The 24,917-nt window shown below is 39.0% G+C and overlaps 1 protein-coding gene across 8 annotated transcripts in view; it reads left to right on the plus strand.

Annotated features, from left to right (window-relative positions):
* The window catches only part of NR2C1 (nuclear receptor subfamily 2 group C member 1), a 95,177-nt gene that overhangs the window by 37,774 nt on the left and 32,486 nt on the right, over positions 1–24,917 (plus strand). For all 8 annotated transcript variants that reach the window (XM_027855796.1, XM_027855789.1, XM_027855792.1 and 5 more), the window contains 5 exons: positions 6,495–6,725; positions 11,042–11,123; positions 17,843–18,022; positions 21,433–21,580; positions 21,672–21,762. In XM_027855796.1, the coding sequence (XP_027711597.1) occupies positions 6,495–6,725; positions 11,042–11,123; positions 17,843–18,022; positions 21,433–21,580; positions 21,672–21,762 (732 nt within the window). The remainder of the gene's footprint in view (positions 1–6,494; positions 6,726–11,041; positions 11,124–17,842; positions 18,023–21,432; positions 21,581–21,671; positions 21,763–24,917) is intronic.

Consider the following 24,917-nt stretch of genomic DNA (forward strand, 5'->3'; position numbering starts at 1 on the left):
AACATTGCAAGACCTATATGAACTGATCCAAAGTGAAGTGAGAAGAACTGGGAGATCATTGTGGACAGTAACAGCAATGTTGTAATAATGATCAACCATGAAAGACTTAGCTAGTCTGATCAGTACAATGATCCAAGACAGCTCCAAAGGACTCTTGATGAAAAAATGCTATCCACCTCCAGAGAGAGAACTGATAAACTCTGAATGCAAATTGAAGTATAATTATCTCACTTTATTTTTTTTTGCCTTTTTTTTGAAATATGGTTAATATTGAAATTTGTTTTGCATGATTTCACATGTATAATTGACGTATTGCTTGCCTTCTCAGTGAGTGGGTAAGGGGTGGGAGGTAGGGAGAGAATTGGGAATTCAAAATATCAAAAGAAAAGCATGTCAAAATAAATAAATAATAAATTTGAAGAATATATTGGTTATTTAGAACAAGAAATTGTACATATTTAAACTCAGGTGTGTGCTGACTTCCCTCACTTCATTTTCCAGGATGAATATCCTTGGCAGTATTCCCAAGGCAGTATGAAATAGAAACTAAGGTTAAAGAAATAGAAATACTGCTCAAAATCAGCCCATACTCAACCTTTTTAAGGAATATCTATTACTTGGAATATTATTGTTCCATAAGAAATGATGAGCAGGTGGATTTCAGAAAAACCTGGAAAGACTTATATGAACTGATGCTGAGTGAACTGAGCAGAACCAAAAGAACACTGTACACAGTAACAGCAACATTGTGCATTGATCAACTATGACTGACTTAGTTCTTCTCAGTAATACAAGGATCCAAGACAATTCCAAAAGAGTCATGATGGAAAATGCTGTCCATATCCGAGAAAGATCTATGGAGCCTGAATGTTGATTAAAGCATATTATTTTCACTTTTTTTTTTGTTTTTAGTTTTTTGTGGCTTTTCCCTCTTGTTCTGTTTCTTCTTTTACAAGACTAATATGGAAATAATGTTTTCATGATTGCACATATATAACCTATATCAGATTGCTTGCTGTCTTAGGGAGGGGGAGATGGGAGGGAAGGAGGGAGAAAAAATTTGAAACTAACAACTTATAAAAAATGAATGTTGAAAACTATCTTCATATGTAATTGGAAAAATTTAAATATGATTAAAAATAATATTACTATAAGAAGAATTGTAAAAGTATTCATACTCTTTGATTCAGTAATTCCATTTTAGGGAATATAGCAAGGGAAAAAGGGAAAAAGAAAGGAAAAAAATGGTAAAATAGAGATTTGTACATGTAGTAATTGAGAGTGTTTGAGAGAGTGTCACTGTGTGTGATGAAGTCCTATAGTAAGACGACAGCAGTTGAGGAGACTTTGAGCCACATTCTGACATGAATTCATTGAGGAAGGAAGGAGAATGTCCTGGGGTTGAAGACAATAGCTAGCTGCCAGAATTTTAAATCAGTGATTAAATATGGATTAAGCGACAGTAGTAGAGAAAAAGACTGGTAGTGACAACGGGGCACGAGGAGTCATCTAGTTCCCCTGCCACAGTCAGTGAGTTGAGCACAAGTCAAAGTGTGTCTGGTGCTGGAAAGGGCAGCAGGGTCATGTGGAGGACACTGGGTCTGTTAGTTCAGAAGAGGAGGGATCAAGAAAAAAAAAAAAACTCCTCCATGGTGCAGTCCATGCAACTTCTTGGGTCACCTGCAGCTCTACAGGGTTTGCCTTGCCCCTGCTTGGACACCCTCTACCCTTCACATACCTTTCTAGCAGCACACAGCTGCCTGATGCCCTGGGGTAGCTTGATCACTGTGGAAAATGGTCACCTACCTGAACTCATTCCTTAGTGATTTACATACTTCCACCCTGTTGTATCCACTCCATTCCAGTGATTTTGAACCTCTAGTTACCATTGTTCACATACCATTCTCCATCCCTCCTAATCACTCCCTTATTATCCTTTTCAGCTCAATCCCCTCAGCCTCCCACTCTGAAGCTACCCAACTCATCCATTGTACTCTCTAGAATACTTTCTCCAACAAACTAGATTTCATCTTAGCTTAATTCCAGATGACCTTCCATAATAGCTAAATCATTGCACAGTTGCATCCACTGGGTTTTCATTTTTCCACAGACCTGCCAACAAGGGTTATCCTTATCTTCTGTCTGTCGTATTTGCCAGGTAAAACCTTGGAGTTATTTTGATTTGTATTTCATATTATTGGTTATTTGAAGCATTCTTTCATATCATTGTTAATAGTTTGCAATTATTATTCTGAGAAATGATTGTTCGTGTCCTTTGAGCACTTATCCATGGGGAATGGCTTTTGGTTTTAACATATTTGTGTCCCCTGTGTATCTTGTACATCTTTCAGTCTCATTCTAGCATTATCCTTCATTCTCATTTTCCCTCATCCCACATATCCAGTCAATTTCTAAGTATCAGGAATCATAGGATCAGATTTAGAGCAAAAAAGACCTGAGAGGCCATTAAGAGAGGTTAAGTCACTTGCCCAGTCTTTCCCAACATCAGGGTCTTTTCCAGTGAGTCCTGTCTTCTCATTATGTAGCCAAAGTATTTAAGCTTCAGCTTCAATATTTGACCTTCCAGTGAAGAGCCTGAATTAATTTCTTTAAGTATTGACTTATTTGATCTCCTTGCTGTCCAAGGGACTCTCAAAAGTCTTCTCCTGCACCACACTTTGAAACCTTAAATCCTACGACACTCAGTTTTCCTTATAGTCAGCTCTCACTGCCATACATTGCTATTGGAAAAGCCATAGTTTTGACTATACGGACCTTTGTTGGCAAGGTGATGTCTTTGCTTTTTTAGTCTGCTGTCCAGATTTGCCATAGCTGTCCTTCCAAGGAGCAAGTATCTTTTAATTTCGTGACTGTGGTCACTGCGGTGATCTTTAAGCCCAAGAATATAAAATCTGACACTGCTTCCATTTCTTCTCCCTCTGTTTGCTAGGAAGTGATGGGCCCGGTTGCCAAGATCTTACTCTTTGGATGTTCAGCTTCAAGTCTCATTATACATTACCAACACCCCTTTCAGACATCTTGAACTGGATGTCCAATAAACATTTTAAACTCAATATGTCCAAATATGAACTCGTTATTTTCCCCCTAAATTCTCTCCCGCTCTTATCTTCCCTATTATTGTAGAGGACAACACCATCCTCCCAGTCCCTCAGGCTCACAACCTAGGAGTCATCTTGGACTCCTCACTATTTCTCACCCCCCATATCAAAGGTGTTGCCAAGGAATGTCAATATCCTCTCAGCAACATCTCTTGAATACGCCCCCTTCTCTCTGACACTGCTCCCACTCTGGTGCAGGCTCTGGTCACCTCACACCTGGACCACTGCAGTAGCCTGGAGGTGGGTCTGCCTGCCATATGTCTCTCACCTCTCCAGTCCATCCTCTATTCAGTCTCCCTAAAGGGCAGATCAGCTTATGTTCTGCTCACCTCCACACTCCCAAGAAGACGAACTTGTGTGGCTTCTATTGCCTTCAGGAGGAAACACAAAAGCCTCTGTTTGACTTTCAAAGCCCTTCACAACTTGGGTCCCTCCTACCTTTCTAGCCTTCTTTCACCTTATTCTCCTTCATATTCTCTTCAGTCCAGTGACCCTTCTCTCCTGGCTGTTCACAAGCAAGACATTCCCATCTCTCACCTCTGGGCATTTTGTCTGGCTGTCCATCATGTCTGGCACACTCTCCCTCCTCTGCTCCAACTACTGACCTCCCTTGGCTTCCTTTAAGTTCCAGCTGAAATCCCATCTTCTACAGGAAGACAATCCCACTTAATTCTAGTGCCTTCCCTCTGTGAATTATTTCCAATTTATCCTGTATGTAGTTTGCTTTATACATATTTGTTTGCATATTGTCTCCCCCATTAGATTGTGAGCTCCGTAAGGGCAGGGACTACCTTTTGCCTCAGTGTCTGGCACATTGTAGGCATTTTCGCAGATGTTAATTGATTGAATGGCATTATTCCCTGCTCAGCAATTGATGGTGCTGCTACATTGACCTTCTTTCTGTTCTCCCAAATATTCTATCTCTTCTCTCAGTGCCTTTGTATTGGTCATCTCCCATGTCTGGAGTGCGTTTCTTCCTCATCTCCTAAGAACCACAGCACCTTACCCTCTGACTTGCAGCTGAAATTTTCCGTCTGAGTTGTCTTCCTGATTTGAATGTAGGGATTGTCTTACTTTTCAGTTTGTATCCCCATTGCTTTGCACATAGTAGGTGCTTAACATTCATTCAGCGAATCATCCATTTCCACTGCATGGAGTCCCTCTCTTCATTCACAGTGCAGTACCTTCTACATCAAGCATTTCCTGCCTGACCTCTCCTATTAATATTGCCTTTCCCTAACTACCTTGTATTTATTCTATATATGTTTAAATATTCATTCCATTTATACTTGGACACGTAGGTTATTTCCCACAATAGAATGTAAACTTTTTGTTTCTTTTTTTGTCTTTATATTCCCAGCAACGTACCTGACATGTAGCAGGCTTTTGAAAGAAATATTTATTTATTGATCAAACCTTTATCAGAGATATCTGATACTAAGATTTTTTTCCCCCTGGTCAGCTGCTTCCCTTTTTAATCTTAGGTACATTTAATTCCTTTGTGCAAAAGCTTTTCAGTTTAATGCAATTCAGATTCTTTTTTGTGTCTTTTGTGATCATTGAATTCTTTCTCTAGTCATAAGCTACTGTGAAAGGCACCTGCTTTGGTTCTTTATCATTTTGTTATTGTTATATGACCATTAATATTCAGCTTCTTTGTTTGATTTTTTTTTAAAGTATGCTGTCATTTCCTAGCTGAACCCTCCTTCCTCAATAGAATTCTCTCTTGTAACAAAGAAATACAGTTAAGCAAAACAACCTGATGCACTGACCGTGGCTGACAACACATGCCTCCCTCCACGTGTGGTCCTCCACCTCTCTGTGTAAAGGTGGGAGGCTGGCTTTACTGTCAACCCTTTGATGTCATCAGTGTTAACTTTCTTCTATAAAGTAAAGGCTTGGGACCAGCTGGATGATCCCTAAAGACCTTCCAGTTCCACACAGGAGTGTGGTATCCAGAAAAGATTCCACTGTGCCAGCAGAGTAAGGGCATATATTTAGCCACAGCTCTGCCAACATTGAGTCTCCATTCTCAACTCTTTCTCCCAAATTTGACGGGCATGAGGGCATACCTCAGACTTGTTTCAGTTTATATCACATTAGTTATTAATGGGGTTGAACACTTTTTCAAACTGTTACTGATCAGCTTCATTTAATTTATTTGATGTAAATTTCCTAAGCATTGACTGTATTGTTTACAAAAGCATATTGGAATATAAATATAAATATAAATATAAATATTTTATTGTTACCTTCATTTTGGATTACCAGGGGTGGGGAACCTGTGGCCTCAAGGCCACATGTGGCCCTCTAGGTCCTCAAGGACCTAGGCCCTCTGACTGAACCCAAACATCACAGAACAAATCCTTGTAATAAGGGAATTTGTTCTGTGAAGTTTGGATTATACTGTTCCATAGCTACAGAAAATCTAGAGTTAACCTTGAACATATAACTTAATACATTTTGGGATCTTTGTGTTAAGAGGTGAGATTGAGGGTTTGAGAGTGTACAAGAGGCAGCATAGTGTGGCGTTTAGAGCTGGGTTCCGTTCTTGCCTTTGACACGTATTGCCTTTGTTACTCTGGACATGTCACTCCCCTCTTGGTGCCCAAAGCAATACTCTGTTCAAATTTCAGAGGGCTTTCAGATCAGTGTTGGTAGAGGAAACTCCTTACACCAATGAAATCCTAAGTCTAGATTTTTTTTTTTAATTCTTTATTTTTATTACAATTTTCTCAAGTTGAATTTTGGCAAAACAATATGTCTTATTATAATTTGATCTAATGTTAGTGTCATAAGAGAAAAGATAAAGTCCTAACTTAATGCTTGTTGGGACGTCAGATATCATGTAGTCTAACCCTCTTATTTTACAAATGAAGAAGCTGAGGCCTCGTGAGGTTGAGCGACTTGCTCAGGGTCTCATAGATCCTTAGTGGCAGAACCCAAAATCGAACCCATGTTTCCTGACTCCATATCCAGTGCTCCTTTTACCACACTATGCGATAATACATACTGATGCCAATAAATGAAAGTGGGGTTTGGCCTCATCATAGGTTCCTCTTCAGATCTAGAAGTAGGGTAGGCACACAAAGATGTAGCACACCCCAGCCAGAGTCTACAGATGAATAGGACGGTTCTGGGCCATTTGCAGTGACGAAACAAGCAAGAATTATCTCAAGATAATAGGTCACTGACCTCTGTCAGTGATTGGGTAGAAAGGTTTATAGGATTGCTTGCATGTGTTTAATATGTTATGCTGAACATGTTCTAGTTTGTATGCCAACCATTAAAAGATTCTTATTAATTTCTCTGGGGTGTTGGGGGATTAGAAGGAAAGAATAATATAGAATAATAAACCAAAAATGAATGTATTAGATTGTTACAGACCAGCAGACTGGCCAGAAAATTCAGATTGTGACAGCCCTGGGTCAGAGTACGCCAGGCAAGCAGTTCATCCTAACCAATCATGATGGCGCCACCCCAAGCAAAGTAATTCTCACCAGGCAAGATTCCACTGCAGGCAAAGTGTTCCTCACAACTCCAGATGCTGTAGGTGTCAACCAGCTGTTCTTTGCAACTCCTGATCTGTCTGCACAGCACATCCAGGTAAAGCAATGTGGATTCCCAAAAGCCTTTTTTTCATCTCATACACAAAAAAAGGCCTGATGAAGTTTTTCCTATAGGAATGCAAAGCGCCATTGTTCTTCACTAGTTTAAATGTTGCCAGGGAGTCGAATTTTGATTTGTGAGTGGATTGTCTGCTTTGTGTGTTTTTTGTGGTGACGGGCTCCTTGCACTTCTTTCCTGGACTTGCAGCACTAGCCTGGGCCAAGAGTGGGTCAAGGGTAGACAGAGAGAAAGTGAGTGTGGGAGTCTTTAAGTTGGCAGGGCACCTTCTACTGAGTTTAAAGCCAAGTGACTTTGGAGCTAACTCTTCTGTGTTATTCAAACCTCTGTTTTTCTTAATTGGTCCAGATAATTAACAATTGATCATAAATACATTCTTTTGTTTCTGATTTTATTTTTAAATTCTAAACTTAAACACCAAAAAAGCATTTCCATATACACAACAAAACACAGGAAGATAATTCTGCTTGAAATTGTGAATTGTGGATGTTTTCTGAATGAGGATAACATAGGTATTTTTACAACTCTTAGGTTATTTAGCTGTTTTTCTGCTGATAGTTTGTCAGCAATAAAACAATATAATCTTTTCCTCATTCCTTTAATGTCAAAGGTGAATAAACAATTACTATATGCAAAGTACTAAGCCATTTGTTGAACTCAGTGGATACACTACTCGTGTAAAATAATCTGGTATCCACAGAGACTCTCAGAAGATACACATTTTAATTCTGCCTTCAACGTAACATTTAATTTGCATGACTCTCTTAACTTTTGCTAATCACACGCAGTTTTTCAGATGGCCAGATCAGTTTGTGGGACCTTGTTTTGTGGAACTTTTCAGTCCCTCAGTCTCAAAATGTTGGTCATCGTCGCCATTCTTCTCTGATCAGTTGCCAAGTCTTTTTGATTCTCCCTGTGAAATATGTTTTCTGTCTGTCCCCATCTGTCCATGTCCATTGCCACCACCTTAGTTCCAGGGCTTTGTTATTTTTCATTTAGACTATTTTTAATAACTTCCCAACTGGTTTCTCACATCTCTAATTTATCCTTCACACAGTTGTCGTTGTTACTTTCTAAATTTTAAAGGTGTCAACACATCACCATCTATTTCCTACTGGATAAAATTCACATTAATTAAAGTCCATTATGGTTCCCATTCCAGCCTTACATAACTCTCCTCCCCTTTGTCCTAACTTGATATTGTCTTGCCTTTTCTCTCCCCAGCATTTTCTTGGGTAATCATTCAGTCCTGGAACATGCTTTTCCTGTCTCCTCCTAACCCTAACCCTAATTGCCTTTCCTGATTCCCTTTCTTTTCTCCTTCTCTCCACTTCTTTTCCTCTCCCTCTCGCCCTTTGCATTCAGACTTCTGAAGTCATCACTCAGCTGACACTTGTTTCACCATAATTTAGCATTGATCTCTTACTTGCCCAACCTGATAACCTTTTGTTGATCCTCATTCTGCTGGACCTCTTTGGAGCATGTACTACTGACCCTTCTCTGCTCTTAGATATTCTCTTCTCTATGGTTTTTTATCCTGCTAATTAATTAATCTCTTTTAGTTTTCCTCCTAACGGCTGACTGATTCTTCTCAGCCTCCTTAGAAGTATAGTTCTCAGAATATTTTTTAAAAGAAGTTAATGGGAGCAGCTGGGTGGCGCAGTGGATAGAGCAGTGGCCCTGGAGTCAGGAAGACCTGAGTTCAGATCTGACCTCAGACACATAACACTCACTAGCTGTGTGACTCTGGGCAAGTCACTTAACCCCAACTGCTTCACAAAGAAAAGAAAAAAAAAAGAAGCTAATGGATGATTTTTTTCTTTGACTTTACTCTTTCTGTGAGGGTTCCTCTATAACGGAAATGGACACCATTGCTGAGCACATCTTTCTGATTAATGTCTCACTTGATATTGATAATCAGAATCATCAAGTAAGGTTTATTTAATATCTTTTGAAGAATCTTAGATATTTTTGATGTGTGTAGGTCATTGTCACCTACGTGTCACTGTTTTTCCATCTCTTCAAAATTTTTATGAGAATGATCTCCACATGTGTTAAGGTCAACCTTCAGAGGGCTTTGGAAAGGAACAGACAGGTTTTCGCCAGTTGATATTCTAGGGCCGATCACAGCTTTACATGTAGTCTGTTTAGTGACTGTGAGCTCCTGCTGCTCTTTTTGGTCTTTGATGATTAAAAAAAACAGTATTTGACTTGGTAGAGGGAAAAATACTGGCTTCAAGGCTGTCCTCAAGCAAGTTGGCTCCTTCCAATGCATGTCAGAAGTACGTAATTTGTCCAACCCAGCTGTTATATCCATGTTTGTTTGCTTTAGTGCCATTTTCTTTTCTTCAGGAAGTGCATCAAGGATGGTGTGGGTAGAGGTCAAGTATGGTGGGACCGCTTTCCTTGTGTGGGAAAAAGTTGACATTGTATTGCAGCTTTTTTCTCTCTTTTTGTCTGTTGTTGTCCCTGTTTGATCCTAAAATGTCCTTGAATTAGTTGGCAAACTTGCTTTTCCTTTGATGGCTCTTAGCTGTTCCATGGAGTCCTACTGCTTGGGTGCCTTTCTTGTCTTCATCTGTTAGATTTACACATGGGTTTACATTTTAGGCAGATTTTCTTTTCTTTTCTTTTCTTTTTTTTTTTTTGTGAGGCAATCGGGGTTGAGTGACTTGCCCAAGGTCACACAGCTAGTGCGTGTCAAGTGTTTGGTCTGAGGCCGGATTTGAACTCAGGTCCTCCTGACTTCAAGGCCGGTGCTCTATCTACTACGCCACCTAGCTGCCCCAGGTTTTCTTTTCTTATGGTAGCCAAATCTTCCTCTTTTGCAAAGAGACAAAGTATTTCCTGGCTGAGATAGTTTAGGCTTTTTGGTTTTCTTGCAATGGCAATTGATTCTCAAGAGTCAGACTTCTGAATAAAATTGTCACTGTTAGCGTTGATGTCTTTTCCTTTATCTTTTCCCCATTTTTTATCATTAGTCACTTATTTCAGTGCATCTGTTTGCAGTTGTTTTAATTGCATGACACTTTCTTATCATTTTTCTAATCTTCTACTTTTGTATTAATTGTGATCTTTGCTTTAGATCTGTCTGGCTGTATACAGACAGCTGATTCAAGAATGACTTTCACATTACTAATGAGTCCTTTCCTATCAAAATATAGTTAATTCCATTATTTTGTCAAATTATGGGCATTTACTAGTTATTTCCTCAGAGAAAATATTCATATTTAGACCTGAGGCCTCTGCCATCTACAAGCCTTAAGCCTGTCTCATTCCTTACTGTCCTGTACTGTATTTTCTATCCTTGTTCAGACTCCTTTTTGAATTAAAGTCACGGAGGATCAAAGTGGAGGCTGGTTTAATTTGTAGGGTGTCATCAGGTTATTTGTAGAGTTTTTATACTGCTCCATCCTCTGCATGCGATAGTGGGCTCCCCTGCAGTTATTTTCATGGTGGACATGCCCTGCCCCACAGGTAGTCAAGGGTCTAAGGTCAGATTTGCACTCAGATCTTCCTGACTCCAGGCCTGATGTTTTGGGTTGTCACAGTCAGTGAGTGTATCTCTAAGTGGCCAGTTGAGAGAGGGCATGAGTTGCCTTGTATTTGACTAGGCTGAGCTATTGCCAAGGTCCATGTTTCCAGAGTGGTAGAACCTGTTGACCTTGTTCTCCATCAAGGCATCCTGGAGGAACCCAGGGTCACCTTGGGTACCCAGGCCATAGTAAGGCATGTGAAAGGAGATTGTTGCTTTTCAGAGCCCTGGGAGACTGTCCCTGAAGGAAGGATTCACACTCCTCTTCCTTTAGAGTGATAGAAAGTTTATGTTATGTAATTGTGCAACATGGACTCTCCCTCCTTCCCCCCCACCAAGGTATCATGATTCTGAGTTCTTCAGGGATGGATACCAAAAATAATTTATTATGCTTGTTTTGTGATAACAGTTTGTGTCCTTGTGCATGGATATTGTTGGCTGAGGCTTAACTGTTGAGTATGTAAGAGCATTCTACCTAAAATCAACTAAATTTATTATTATTAGGCAGAAATCTTTAATTTTCTTGATGAGTAAAGGTAGTTTTAAAAATTTCCTTCTTAAAACTGTCCAAGATCACATGATAACTTTGGTATTCTTCATCTTAACAGAAACAATTAAAGGCTGGTGAAAAATTTTTTTTTTAAAAACCATCTTCAGAGTGGATATTAGATTTCAAGGACAATAACTAGGGGAGGGGAGGATTTTTTTTTTAATATAGAGAGAAAATTGCTAAATAACAACAATATTGTTTTTTCCTTAGATTTTAACAGATCATTCTTCCTCAGACCAGACACCAAATAAAGTTTTCGATCTATGTGTAGTGTGTGGAGATAAAGCATCAGGTAAATTTTTTATTAAACAATCTGTAAAACTTGACCTTGGGCTGTGCATCTTATTAAAGTAATCTTTATATAGCATCCATAGCATCTTTTCATTTATTTGCTTAGATGGTATCTTTTCATTATAGCTAAAAATAGGATTATATCATTTCATGGTCTTCTGTTTTAAAAGTAATCTAAGAAAGTTGATTGGATTTTTCTAAAGGTTGCACTTTAAAAATGTTTTCTCATTATGGTTCTTCTTGCATCTATTGTGATTTATAGTTAAGTAGGTACACAAAAATTCATTAATCAAAAGAATATGAAAAATTATTTAAACTTTTTTAAAGGGAAGAGGAGAAAAAGTTATAGAAGGTGTTATTTTTAAAAATGTGTACCCTTTTATTTAAAAAAATTTTGAAGTTGACAAACATAACAAACAAACATTTCTCTTTATAAAGTAGAAGAGGAAAATGAGTGCATGTAAACTATGACTGTTTACTACCTATAGCATTTTGGGGGTCGTTTCAAGTTCAATATGGTAGTTGCTCTGGTTGTCTGTGTACCCAAGAAGGTGAACATTCTTAGATTATGTCTTCTAAGGATGCATTAAAAGTTCATTTGTAGCACTGACCATGGAGTTAGAAGGACCTGAGTTCAAATCCTGCCTCAGACACTTATTAGCCGTGTGACCTTGGGCAAGTCACTTAACCCTGATTGCCTCCAAAAGAAAAGTGATTTTTGATAAAGAGATCAGGAGTTGAAAAAGACTCTTACTGATGTTTTCTGATGAGTCTCCCTCCACCTTCCCCTCATCTTCTAAATTCCATCCTTCTTTTAAAAAAAGCCACAAAAGTTATTTAGTTGCTCACTTAATCTCCACAAAAATACTATGTAAAATTTTAAACATCTCTCCTTGGGTATTGCTCTGTACTTTGGCTGATGGTCTTATTAGGCAGTATATTTTTAAAATTTCTTATTTGTGCTAGTAACATAGTCTTTAGTAGATGCAGATACTTTTAATTTTTCATCTATTTCCATTTCTAGCTACTACTAATGTAATTCTAATTCTGTGGTAATTGGCGTGCCTGGTACTTAATTACTCAAGTGGGTACCGTTCAATTAAATTGAATGTTCTACCGTAATTTGTTGCCAGATATGCCAGAATAAATTATCATTTAGTGTGTGAGTTGTCACGGTAAATAGACAAGCCAGATAATCTAGAAAGAGTCATTTCAGCAAATTTTAATAGGAACAAATGACCAAATCATTAGAAAGGAAGCATTTTGTTGATATTCATTCTATATAGATATAGAGAACAGGAACTAACAATCTTTTTGTAGATGATATTAATAATGATTCCTCCACGCTGAACTCATATAGTTCCTTTCATATTTGTTACGTAAAAACCAAGAACTAACTTAAATCTTCCTTCATTCAGATGGTGGGTTGTGAGTTGGCGCTGCAGAAAGTCAAGATTCTGCTAAATTCTGTCTTATTAAATTATTATATTATTAAAATAATAGAATTTTAGAGTAGGAAGGAACCTTAGAAATACCTGATATAGATTACCCTGATTCTTTTAGACATTATGGTGAATGCTTTTAGTTTATTTAGTGTTATTAGTTTTGTTTTCCACATTATGAAATTAAAAAGTGATTATATCAATCTGCAATCAGGCATGACCATCTAACCATCATAGATAAAAATGGCACCATTTGTTTTCCCATGTGTAAGGAAGTAGTAGCATTTCATGCCTGATTTTATTAGAAAATATTTCAGTTGTCCACGGGCAGAGATAAGAATTAGAGATTTTATTTTTTGTATTACATTGATATTTAATTTCATTGTGTGGAAGAATTTGATTTATTTCCACCTTCTTTTTTTTTTCTTGGTTAAAACAAATAATAAAAGCACAGAAATAAAACTTGATAGAATCATCCTAGCTTTTTGGTCTTGAGCTTCCAGGAAGAGGCAGATGTTGATAAGTGAATTAACATCATCAGTGTGGTGCATTGGTGACTTTGGTTCTTGACAAAAACAGAAAGTGATGCTCCATGTGCCTCCTGTGCCTCCTGTTCTGCAGTGACCAGGGCAGAACATGTAAGAATCACATAGCTCTTTACCTGTCTGCAAACATCAGTTTACTACCTGTTTGAGCTTGTGCGCGGTCTTTGCACAATGACCAATGAGTTTGCTGTATTTTTGGTCAGTGGTCTTTTTGCTGTAAATGGAGGCCAGAAGACACAAAGATGTTGCAATGAATTTGAAGGAGTGCTCTCAAATTTGCCTTGGAGAGAGAAGCTGGTTTCATGGAACACTCAAGTCATCTTGTCTTGCTTTGCTTATGATAAACATTAACAGACAAACCACAAGTGCTGTAGCTTTCATGCCAGCATCTGTTTTGGAGGGAAGAGAAGTAATGAAATTCTATGAAGAATTCGACAGGATCCTCCAGACCAAATCACTATCGACCTTGATACTCAGTGATGTCGATAATCACATGACCATAAGGAAGGCTGGCAAACAATATGTTGGAAAGGATGGTTTGCAATCAGTAAATGAGAACAAAGGCTTAAAAATCCCTGACCCCGTATATCATGATTACAAACATTTTCTTGCTGACTTTTTTTTCATTCACCCCTCATTCTAATTTCCAGTCTTTCCCCATCTGTTGGTTCCTTTCTATAGCCTTCAAAAATTCCCAGTCCTCATCATTGCCATCCCTTTAAGCTGTTGCTCTCAGATCTCTGGTCTTTCTCAGTCAAACTTCTAGAAAAAATTGTCTCTATTTGCTGCTTCCATTTCTTCCCCTCAACCCTTTTTGCACTCTGGCTTCTGACTTTGTCAGTCAAGTGAAACAGCTCTTTCCAGAGTTACCGGTGACGTTTTCCTTGTTAAATCTGATGGTCTCTTCTCAGTCCACCCGGTCTTTTGTGACACTGTTTTCTTTCTCAGTCTTCATGACTAGCTTATCATCCATGTCACTCTTCCTAAACTGTAGGGGATTCCCGAGGCTTGCTTCTAGTCCCTCTTCCCTCTCTGGAGACTGTTTTTTGGGTGACATCAAGTAGCTCCCACAGGTTTAGCTCTCACCTCTCTGCAGATGATTCACAGAGCCGTATGTGCATCTCCAGCTTCTCTCCTGGGTATCAGTCGCACCTGTCCAGCTACTTACTGGACATTTCAAACTGGATATCCCAGATTCTTCTCAAACAAAATGTTCCCTAAAGACAAGTCATTATCTTTTCCCTCAACCCCACTTCTCTTCCCAACTTCCATATTTCTGTTGAAGGCATCCTCTGATTGCTAAGGTTTATAATGGGGTCATTTTTCTCCTCTCCTCACTCTCGCTCACCCCCTCACTCATGTCCAGTCACATGTGTGATCTTGCTGCTTCTACCTCAGCTACATCTTTTGCCTCTAACTGTTTCTGTCTACTCATACTGCCGCCACTTTATTTTAGTTCCTCGTTACCTCTTGCCCAATTATTGTAACAGATTTCTAATTGGTCTTCCTGCTTCCAGTTTCTCCCTACTCCAGTCTATACTTCCCATGGCCCCCAAAGTGATTTTCTTTAAGTCCAGGTATGACTATGTTACTCCATTAGTAAACTCCACTGGCTTTCTCTTGCCTCCAAGATCAAATATAAACTCTTCTGTTTAACCTTTGTTGACCTACTTCCTTCCTTCCCAGCCTCATTTTATGGTATATCTTCTCCCACACTCTGTGATCTGGACAAATAGGTCTTTTTGAACCTCTGTGATTATTGTGGTTTTTAAAATATATTGTTTGGTGTTGTAATATAATTGATAGGACTCCTTTATGGAGTCCCTTAGGTTGACTGGTTCTAAGACCATAAACATAGAAGCATTGACAACTAACATGTACTGTTCCACTGTCCTAACTTATTCTGACCCTTTTCTCACCATGTCAACCATACAAAGAATCACAGCTTCTGATTGGATGAGGCTCCTGGCCTACTCCAGTGGCTGCATGCCAATGTCATCTTCTCCAGTTATAGGGTCCCCAGTTACAGATTTGGACCCTCATTTCTGATCCCAGTTAGGAAACTTCCTCACCCAAGTCTGGTATTGATAAGTGACCATCTGATTAGGAACGTTCCCTCCTATTTACAGTATCATTTACCTTTTCTCAGCCAAACCTATTTTTAAAGTTTTTGCCATTGTACACATCTCCCCCCAAGTGACCCTGGCCTTGTGTGACTGAATCTCTGTCTCAGTTGCCAGTGTGTGTGTGTGTGTGTGTGTGTGTGTGTGTGTGTGTGTGTATCTGTCTGTCTGTCTGTCTGCTTCCTGTACCACATTAATAAAATTCATGCTTGTAGTAGCTTTCTGTAAGTCCTTGAATCTGGATTATTGGTCTGACCTGAGCCATGAGACCAAATTGAGCATCCTTCCACATGGCTCTCCATCTTCTGTACCTTTATACTATGTGTCTGCCATGCCTGAAATACTCTCCTTTCTTACCTCTGACTCAGAGGTTTCCTCTTAATGACATAGCCCAAGTGCTATCTCCCACAGGAAGGTTCTAGATTCAAAAGCTGATACCCTTCCTACATACCTATTTTGTCTTATTTTATTCTTATTTTATCATTTATTCTGCATATACCTATTTATGTATTTGTTCCCTCCAGTACAGGTTAGAATCTTAAGTTTCTTAGAGGGAAGGGACATTTTAATTTTTCTGTTTGTGTATCTAGCGCTTAGGATAATGTGTGGCCTGTGGCAGTGGATATTTAATACACATATGTTAAGTTGAATTGAATGTAAACTCCTTGAGGGCAGGGAGTGTTTTCTTTTTGTCTTTGTATCCTCAGTACCTAGCGTAGTTCCTGGCCCATAGCCCTTAATAAATGCTTGCTCATTGATTAATTTATATCACTGTCATCTTAAATCCATCATAGGCCCCCTTACCCATCCACCACCACATACATATTTGAACACTCCTTAGTTTCAAAGAAAAATAAGTGAGGAAAAACATCCAGTAGAGACACTGCCCCCCATAGTGTCTGTACAATATTCTGCCCTGGTTGTCCACTGCATCTCTGTCATGAGATGTTAAAAATGTTTCATTATCTATATATCAATTTTCCAGGACTTGCATGAGTTTTTCAGTTACTTAGCTTCAACTTGTTTTTAATTATCTTTTAATTTACATTGGTTCTACTTATTTCACTCTTCATCAGTTCATATAAGTCTTCCGCCATCATGAATACTTTCTTCAGGAAGAGAGTTGAAGTGTTTTGTGTGTCAAAACCTATACCCTAACCAATGCCAAGGATTCTGGAAAATGAAGATGAATAATAGTAAAGACTTACTCTGCCATCATTTCTTAGAAAAGTTTGGCTGACATAAAGTAGTCATGCCAATGAGTAGGCTTTATTCTCCTTGGATATTTGTACCAAGCAAGAACTAAACTAGGAGACCCATCAGTAGTGCTGTGCAAGATGTCCTCTGTATATTGAACCCCTCCCCCCCCGACCACAGGATCTACTTCATAAGAGTCATAGTCACTGTGAAGGAACCCCTTATGTTCTTAAAAGGCTGGTGTCTCTCTACGATAGAAAAAAAGAATGAACGAAGAATGCATACTGTCTAGATGATGTCCATTACTTGGGTGGGCCGTCCTATAAAGTTAGTCCATCATACAGTATATTAGAAAGATGGATAGTGAGCTGGGCCAAGTATTGAGTAGGAGAAAGATTAGGCCAAATTTCATTAGGGAAACTGGGCAACATTTTTGATGGACTTTGAGTATTTCCTGCCACTAAAATAACTATCTTTAAACACAAGATGAGGAGGTTATATGGCTCTGAATTAGGGAATACCATGGTCTCAGAAGAATCACAATTACAGGTGGCCTATAAGACAATGGGAAGACACATGGTAGGGTGCAAATAGACAAAATTGGCATTTTGCCAAGGATAACTTGTAGATAAAAGACATCATGACCGACATGTCTGGTTAGAAAAGAGTATGTGCCAGTCATGTAGACAGAGTGATATTATTAGCAGTTGAATTATTGAATTATAATTAACAGAATTAGCTGTTGTATTGGTACCCACAAAATGTTAAGAGAACCAGAGGAAGGCCTCTAGCATGTTGGATAGATACTCCGGAAGACTAGGGAAGAGTCAAAGATAAGAATCAAACATGATCACAGAGCAAGGATGGATTGCAGTCAGTACCAGTAGAGAGGATGCCCCTAATGATGAGGTCTTGGGCCCTCTGAAGTTTTGAAATGTTATTTTTTGTTCTCATTATTTCCTTAGCTGTATTATAAATTATTCAGATGGACTGGGGAATGTATATTATTGTTCTAAAATAGTACAGTTGTGATGATGAATCATGACGTTAATATGCATAGAACTTAATCAGCTATTTTGAAACCATGTGCTAATTTTTTTTTATTTCAAGTACCAGTAGGTACTTTTTTCCTTTTCACATTTAGTTTTATGACCCAGTAGCCATTACTTAACAATCTATGACTAAACCAATAATGCCTAAGAATTATTAGTAAAATATTTAGCTGTCGATTGATTTCATTTGAAGATCATGTTGTTTATGTCCTTTTTACTCAAGTATCAATTTTCTACATATGGTGAAATTTTGTATACTAAACCCAGTATTTTAAACATTTTATTATCAGTATTTCAGTTGTCAAATACCCTTTTTAGACATAAGAGTAATTTTAAGGGAATCGTATGCTTTTGTATCTAGGTCGTCATTATGGAGCAGTAACCTGTGAAGGATGCAAGGGATTTTTTAAACGAAGTATCCGAAAAAATTTAGTATATTCGTGTCGAGGATCAAAGGACTGTGTTATCAACAAGCACCACCGAAACCGTTGTCAATACTGCAGGTTACAGAGATGCATTGCATTTGGAATGAAACAAGACTGTATGTATAAGCATGAATTATAAAAGAAATGAATAGAAAAGTAACTGTGGATAGTCTTATAAAAAGCTGAACTATAGACTACTTGCATTAACATATGGAAAGACCTCAAGCTTACGTGGTTCAGGTTTGTCTTAAAGGTTTAAGCTTTCAGTTAGTGTATGTAAATAACTAGAAATTTGTTCTGTAACAGCACAGAAATTATTTTCTCTAGCACAGTGCCTTGCACATAGTAGGTGCTTGATAAGTATTTGCTGAATTGAATTTATTGACTTTGCAAACATAAATCTGGCACTAAAACCCTAACTGTGTGACTGGTAGATTTTTCTTATCCGGAATGCTGATTAAAGGATGGATGGTAGTCATTAATTTCTAAAAATAGCACTTTGTAATGTTGTAATTGTTCATAAGCATGGATTATTTTTGATCAATTTCTGTGACATAAGTGGAAAGTTTTCCAAGATGAGGGGTAAAACAGGTCAGACGTTTCAGTTACTTGTCAGAAATCTCCCATTGTCTAAAGCTGGGGTTTTTGGAATCCTGGAATCTTAGAGTAGGAAGGGACTTTAAATTCCTCTACAATATCCCTATTAGGTGATCATCTTGCCTCTGCTTGGATGCTCCTAGTGACAGGAGGAATACAAGGGAGCACTTTACATTCTGAGGTTAATACCCAGAGTCTCAGAGAATTTATACCCAGACACACACAAGTCATAGAATGCTGGAGTTAAAAGAAACCTTAGCAGTTGTCTAGTGTGTCCTCATTTAAGAGCTACTGAGACCTAGACAGGGAAAGTGCCTTGCCTAAAATCATACAGGTAATAAGAGCAAATCTTCTGAGTCCTGGCTGAACACATTGTACTGTCTACCACATTTGGTGTAATAGGTCATGTTTTCCTCCCTACCAAGTACTCCCTACCAAACTTCACTGAGGTGTTCTTTATGAAGCCAAAAGCTTTCTTCTGCTTTTATCCATTGGTCATAGCTCTGGCCTCGGGCAGTAAACAGGATAAATCTTAATTCCTTTTCAATATGACAGGTCTTTAAATACCTGAAGACAATTTTCCTGCCATTGTCCCTCCTTCTCCAAACTTCTGCACAAATCTTACTTTCTTGTGACTAACGACATTCTTACTTCTTTCCATCATAATCTTTATGATCCCCCTCTGTTCTTAAACTCCTTTCTACCCTGAAACTTTTCCTTGGCCACTCCAAGCTTCTTGCTTTAGTTGACATGGGGTTTCTGTGTAAAAATAGCAAGTTCTTGAAATCCCTTCTAAACTGTAAGGTTCCTGAGAGCAGGGACCAAGTCATATTTGACTCCTTTAGCTCCTAACAGTGGTCTGTACACAGTGTCAATCAGCAAGCATTTATTAGAGTTCCTACTATGTACTAGGTGCTGGGGATACAAAGACAAAACCAAACTGTCCCTGCCCTCAAGGAGCTGACATTCTTATGGAGGAGACAACATGCAGGTATAAGGTATCTACCAAATTGATACAGGGTAATCTTGGGGTCTAGAGGAGGCATTAGCTGGGGAGTGGACTCAAAAAGTCCATGAAGAGGGGAAATTGAGCTCAGTTTTGCAGGAAGCCAGAAATTTCTCCAGCCCTAGGTAGAGGAAGGAGAGCATTACATTAGAGGCTGTTTCATTTCTCTTCCCTGACTGTCTCTTGACCCCAAGACCAAGAGGAAGAGTGTTTATACTCCTTGCTATCCCATTATCTTTTCTAAACTATTTTTCTGTACTGCCCCACCTTCAAGGTTAATGCTATCATGTTATACCGTCCAATTTGCTTTTTTACTTATATGATATTTCACTTCTAGGTCTCCTGCCCATCTTCTTCAGTGACTAGCACCAGGCTCAGACTTTCTCTCCAATCCATCTCCTGCCATCTTCCTTAGGGACTTCAGTATTCATCTCATCAAAGAATCCTTTTCGGCACCCAGGCCTCATCACTCCTCACCGTAACCAACTCTAGGCCCTGCTTTGACCACTTATCTTCTGTGACCTTAGCATGTGAAACTTACAACTACTGGATCTAGAAGTGCTATGGTTTTACTACGACCTCTTATCTTTTTATTTCTTTTTTTCTTTCCTCCTGAAATTCATGCTCTTCCCTATCATCCAGGCCTCTGGCCCTTGGATGCCCGTCCTTGTTGCTCGGTCTGTCTCCCCAGGTTTCACTTCAGTTGCCTTTATGCCCAATCATGATTCCCCTGGTTGCCAATTTGGTCATTTACTAGCAACTATTCAAGAGTGCTATCCTTTCACACCTGTCGACTTTTCCCTCCTTGTTAATACTCAACCTTGGGTAATGTAGCCATCTGATTCCCCTACTTTTGAGAGTAAGCATCACTGGAAAAATAGTCTCAAGACTGTACTGATTTTACCCACTGTGAATTTATGGTACATCACCTCAGTTGGTCTCAGCAACTTTCTTAGTCATCATTCCTTGATCCTCTTTTATTTCTCATAGCAAATTTTCCAAACCTTTTCATCTGTTCTCAAACCCCCAACCATAGCTCTAGCCCCAGAATTAAAGCAAATGATGCTCCCACATACTGCAGTGAGAAGATAGAGGCCATTTGAACTGATTTGCCCAATTTCTTCTCTGTCTCAACACTTGTCATTATATTTTCCCATTCTTTCCTCTCTCCTCCCTTTCCCTATTCCTTACTAAGGCTAATCCCTCTTCTTGTACTTTTGCTTATGTTATTCCATCTTACTTCTCCTAGGATCTTGGTACATCAATCCTCCTTCTTCTCTAGTCTATCTTGAATCCCTCCCTCACCCTCTCTCTTGGCTCATTTGCTGAAACTACTATCCCGTGTCTCTCCTCCCTTTTACTGACTAATGTATTGAAAAAATAACCCACACCCATTGCTGGTACTGTTTTGTCTCCCATTCATTTTTCAGTCCTTTATAATTTGCCTTCTCTGCTGAAAATCCCTCCCCCCCCAAAAAAAGTCACCAGTGACCTCCATGTTATTAAATCCCTAATCTTTTTTCTCTGTCCTCATTCTGGATTCTACTGTGAGAATTTCACTCTATTGGCCACCTTTTTTTTTTTTTTTTTTTCCTTAATACCTTATCCTTCCTTGGCTTGGGAGATAGTACTCCCTCCTGGTTCTCTTAGCTCTTGGACTGTTTCTTTTTGGCCTCCTTATCTGATTTCCTTTTTTTTTTCTTACCCCTCATGTTTTCAGATGAAATTGTTATATTTGAGTAGATTTGTTGTAAGAAACTTTGTTGTATTCCTTAGGGGAGGAATTTGAAGCTCATTTCTTATGTTTTGGGGTTCTCTGTCAGTTTCACTTATGCTAACCATTTCCCCGTTATGACCACCTCTTCTGCATTTATAACTTCAGAAATTCTTGGTTATGATCTGAGTATTTAACTTTTTTTCTAGCTGTTCAGTGTGAAAGGAAACCTATTGAGGTATCACGAGAAAAATCTTCCAATTGTGCAGCTTCAACAGAAAAAATTTACATCCGAAAAGATCTTCGAAGTCCATTGGCTGCAACTCCAACTTTTGTAACAGATAGTGAAACAACCAGGTAGGGGTTGGTGTGGTGTGGTGTGGAAGCCTGTGCACTTGAAATAGCTTTCCCAGAGGAAGGGGGCTGATGTGCCTATTTGTTACACCAGGTCTTCGGGGCTGCTGGATTCTGGAATGTTTGTGAATATTCATCAGTCTGGAATCAAATCTGAGTCAGCCATGCTGATGACCCCTGACAAGGTGAGTAAGCAACTACTTAAGACTAATTTAGAGTTGCTGGCCAAGGTTTTGAGAATTTTCCATTACATTTGTATCTTGGCATCAATTTTCCCAGGAGGTTTGGTCTTAGATCATCAGTTAATCATTCAACCCATACGCATTTATTAAGTGCCTATTCTATGCCAGGAACTATGTTAGGCCCTGGGGATACAGGTATGAAGAACTAAACAATCTCTATTCTCAAGAAACTTTCATTTTAATGGAGAGACAAGGAGATATATATATATATATATATATACACATATATAAAATACACATATATATATACACACACATATATATATATATACATATATGAAACGATAAGCAGAATGAATATAAAAAGAATAAATAGGGGCAGCTAGGTGGTGCAGTGGATAGAGCACCAGCCCTGGAGTCAGGAGGACCTGAGTTCAAATCTGGCCTCAGACACATAACGCTTACTAGCTGTGTGACCCTAGGCAAGTCACTTAACCCCAGTTGCCTCACCAGAAAAGAAAAGAATAAATACATGATCATTAAGGAGAAAAGAGCTTGGGAGGAACGGCATGAGCAGTTAAGAGGTGTTGGAAAGACTTTATTTAGAAGATAGTATTTAAACTGTGCCTTGAAGCAAGGGCCTGGGATCATGGTGTAGAGAAAATGTGTTCTAGGCCTGGAGGACAGCCGCATGCAAAGGCATGGAGACTGGAGATGGGGCGTCGCATGGGAGGAAAGAGTGAATGAATGAAGTGTTTGTTAAGTTCTACTGTGTGCAGAGCACTGTGCCAAGCTTTGGGGCCACAAATAGAAAAGTCGGGCAGTCCCTGCTCTCCCTGAGTTCACACTTTAATGGAAGGTTTCAGCTGCAGGTCAGATAAAAAGGTTCCATGGTCCATCAGTGCAGCAGCAAAGCTAGTGGTCATGCCTCTTCTTTAATATCCTGTCCACTGGTAAAATCCTGTCACTTTCTGATGTTGAACCATTTGACAGAGCTGAGGACTTTGATAAGAAGACCGTTATCTTTTGGATCTGCATCCGCTACTGCTGTAGCTTGGGAGGAACAGTCCGCAGGCTGCATCTGCACAGGGCCTGCTTCTCAGGATGATGGCCAAGGGCATGGGGCTGAAGGCTTTTTTCTTCTTGGGTTCAGGGTGCTGGGTTGCCTCCCTTCAGGGTCTGAAGGGAGATTGTGATCATTGACCTGTCAGGCTTGTGCCGCCTCCTGTCTGCGTCCCTCAGGGTACCTTGCTGCTTCAGTGAGGCTGGCTTGCCTGCCTTGTGTGTGGCCGTGGGCACACATGGAGGCCCAGTTTGGCTGTCTCCCTGAGTGTAGGAAGAGAAGTAATAGGGAATAAGTATGGAAAGAGAGGTTAGGGCCAGGTTATGAAGGGGATCTAAGAGATAAATAGCAGAATTCATACTTGATTCCAGTGGCATCACAGAACCACTGGAGTTGATATCTCTCAGCTTCATCTGTCCACTCATACGACCAACACCCTGTTCACTCCATCTTCACCTCTTGCCTGGATTCTCCCTGTAGCCTCCTAAGTGGACTCTCCCTTCCATTTGATCTTCTTCCAAATTCACCTTCCAAATGTGATGTGATCTTCTCAAAGCCCAGGGCTGGTCACACTGCAGCCCTCCTTGAGAAGTTTCAGCAGTTTTCTATTGGCTCTGAGATAAAATATCAACTCCTTAGCTTGCAATGAATGCTTTTTGTTGACTGACTCCAACTTACTCTTCCATTTTTCCTTTACATTACTCCCCTTCTCTTCATCAACTCTGCATTTTGCCCAAATCCCAGCTCCGTGTTGTTTCACAGGCTGTCCAGCAAGCATAAAACATCCTTCCAATTCATTTCTATGTCTAAGAAACTTTATTTTCTTTTAGATCTAAAGTTCAGGTGTCACCTTCCAAGGGAAGCCTTTCCTCATGTTCATTGGCTTTCCCTCCTCAAGTGATGTATTTATATGTTTAGATGTTGTATTCCACTGGTAGAATACAAGTGTCTTGAGGACAGGGACTTTTTCATTTTGCCTTTGTAGCTCTAGCACCTTGCACAGAGTACGTGCTTAATAAGTAAATGCTTGTTCATTGGATTCAGTAAGTTGGGGATAGAAATGTTTGATACCCCACAAGAGAAGTTTTCACTTCAATTTAGAAAGTGAAAACATTTGTTATGAACACCATTAAGATTTATTACTCCTTTTGCATTCCTACAGTTCTCAGAGTGCTGCCATGCTTTATGATTACCAATATTTCAAGTAGAAAGATTCTTGGAATGTGAAATAACTACTTATATTTGCTTATCACAAAATACCAAGCAATACCGACAGTTGAATAAGGAATGAAAATGAGATTTGGATGTGATTGTATTACAAGGTGACTGCAGTTTAGAAGAGAGATTGCAAAATTCATTCTCTAAGACTTTTAGGAAAATGGAAAGAGGAAAGTAGAATGAACCATATTGTTTAAGCTAGGCATATCCTTTAAAAAAAGAAGCAAAAGATTGTTATGCTGGCTAGAAAATGAGCTTTGTAGGGCTAAGATTTTAAGATATTCACCATTGAAAGTTTATTTCTGGATGTAGTGATTAGGCAAACATCCTTGTTCAAAATGACACTGGGCATCTTCACATAGAGAGTATCTTAGTATTAAAAAAAGATTATATCCACATTGCCCATTTACTTATACTGGTAATTGTAGAAACACAACCAAATTCTACCTTCTTTTAAGAATCTTTGATAGCAATTACTTGAAAATTCAACAGAAAGAAATGTCATATACAAGAGCTCTGTGTTCACTAGAAACAAGATAAGCACTCCCTGTTTCTTAGAGGAGGAAATCAGAATTTTTCTCTTTGATAAATGACAAAACCCCAAACACTTTGACTACTGAGGCTGAGATATGATTTTAAAAACAAAGTCTGGTAGTTTTTTGACTAGAGATTGAAAAGTAAATACTACTTAATTTATAATTTATCTGCCCTTTACTTTTCAAGGATCATATTTACTCCCAGTCCCTCTCCCCAAAATACACATGCACACACACACACACACACACATAAACACACACATGCACACATATAGCAATCCACCATTCTTTTCAGTCTGTAGATAAGGATTTTTTTCACCCTAAGAGGACTTTCCCATAAA

The sequence above is a fragment of the Vombatus ursinus genome, unplaced genomic scaffold, assembly GCF_900497805.2.
Source record: "Vombatus ursinus unplaced genomic scaffold, bare-nosed wombat genome assembly UNPS02011334.1, whole genome shotgun sequence".
Lineage (NCBI taxonomy): Eukaryota > Metazoa > Chordata > Mammalia > Diprotodontia > Vombatidae > Vombatus > Vombatus ursinus.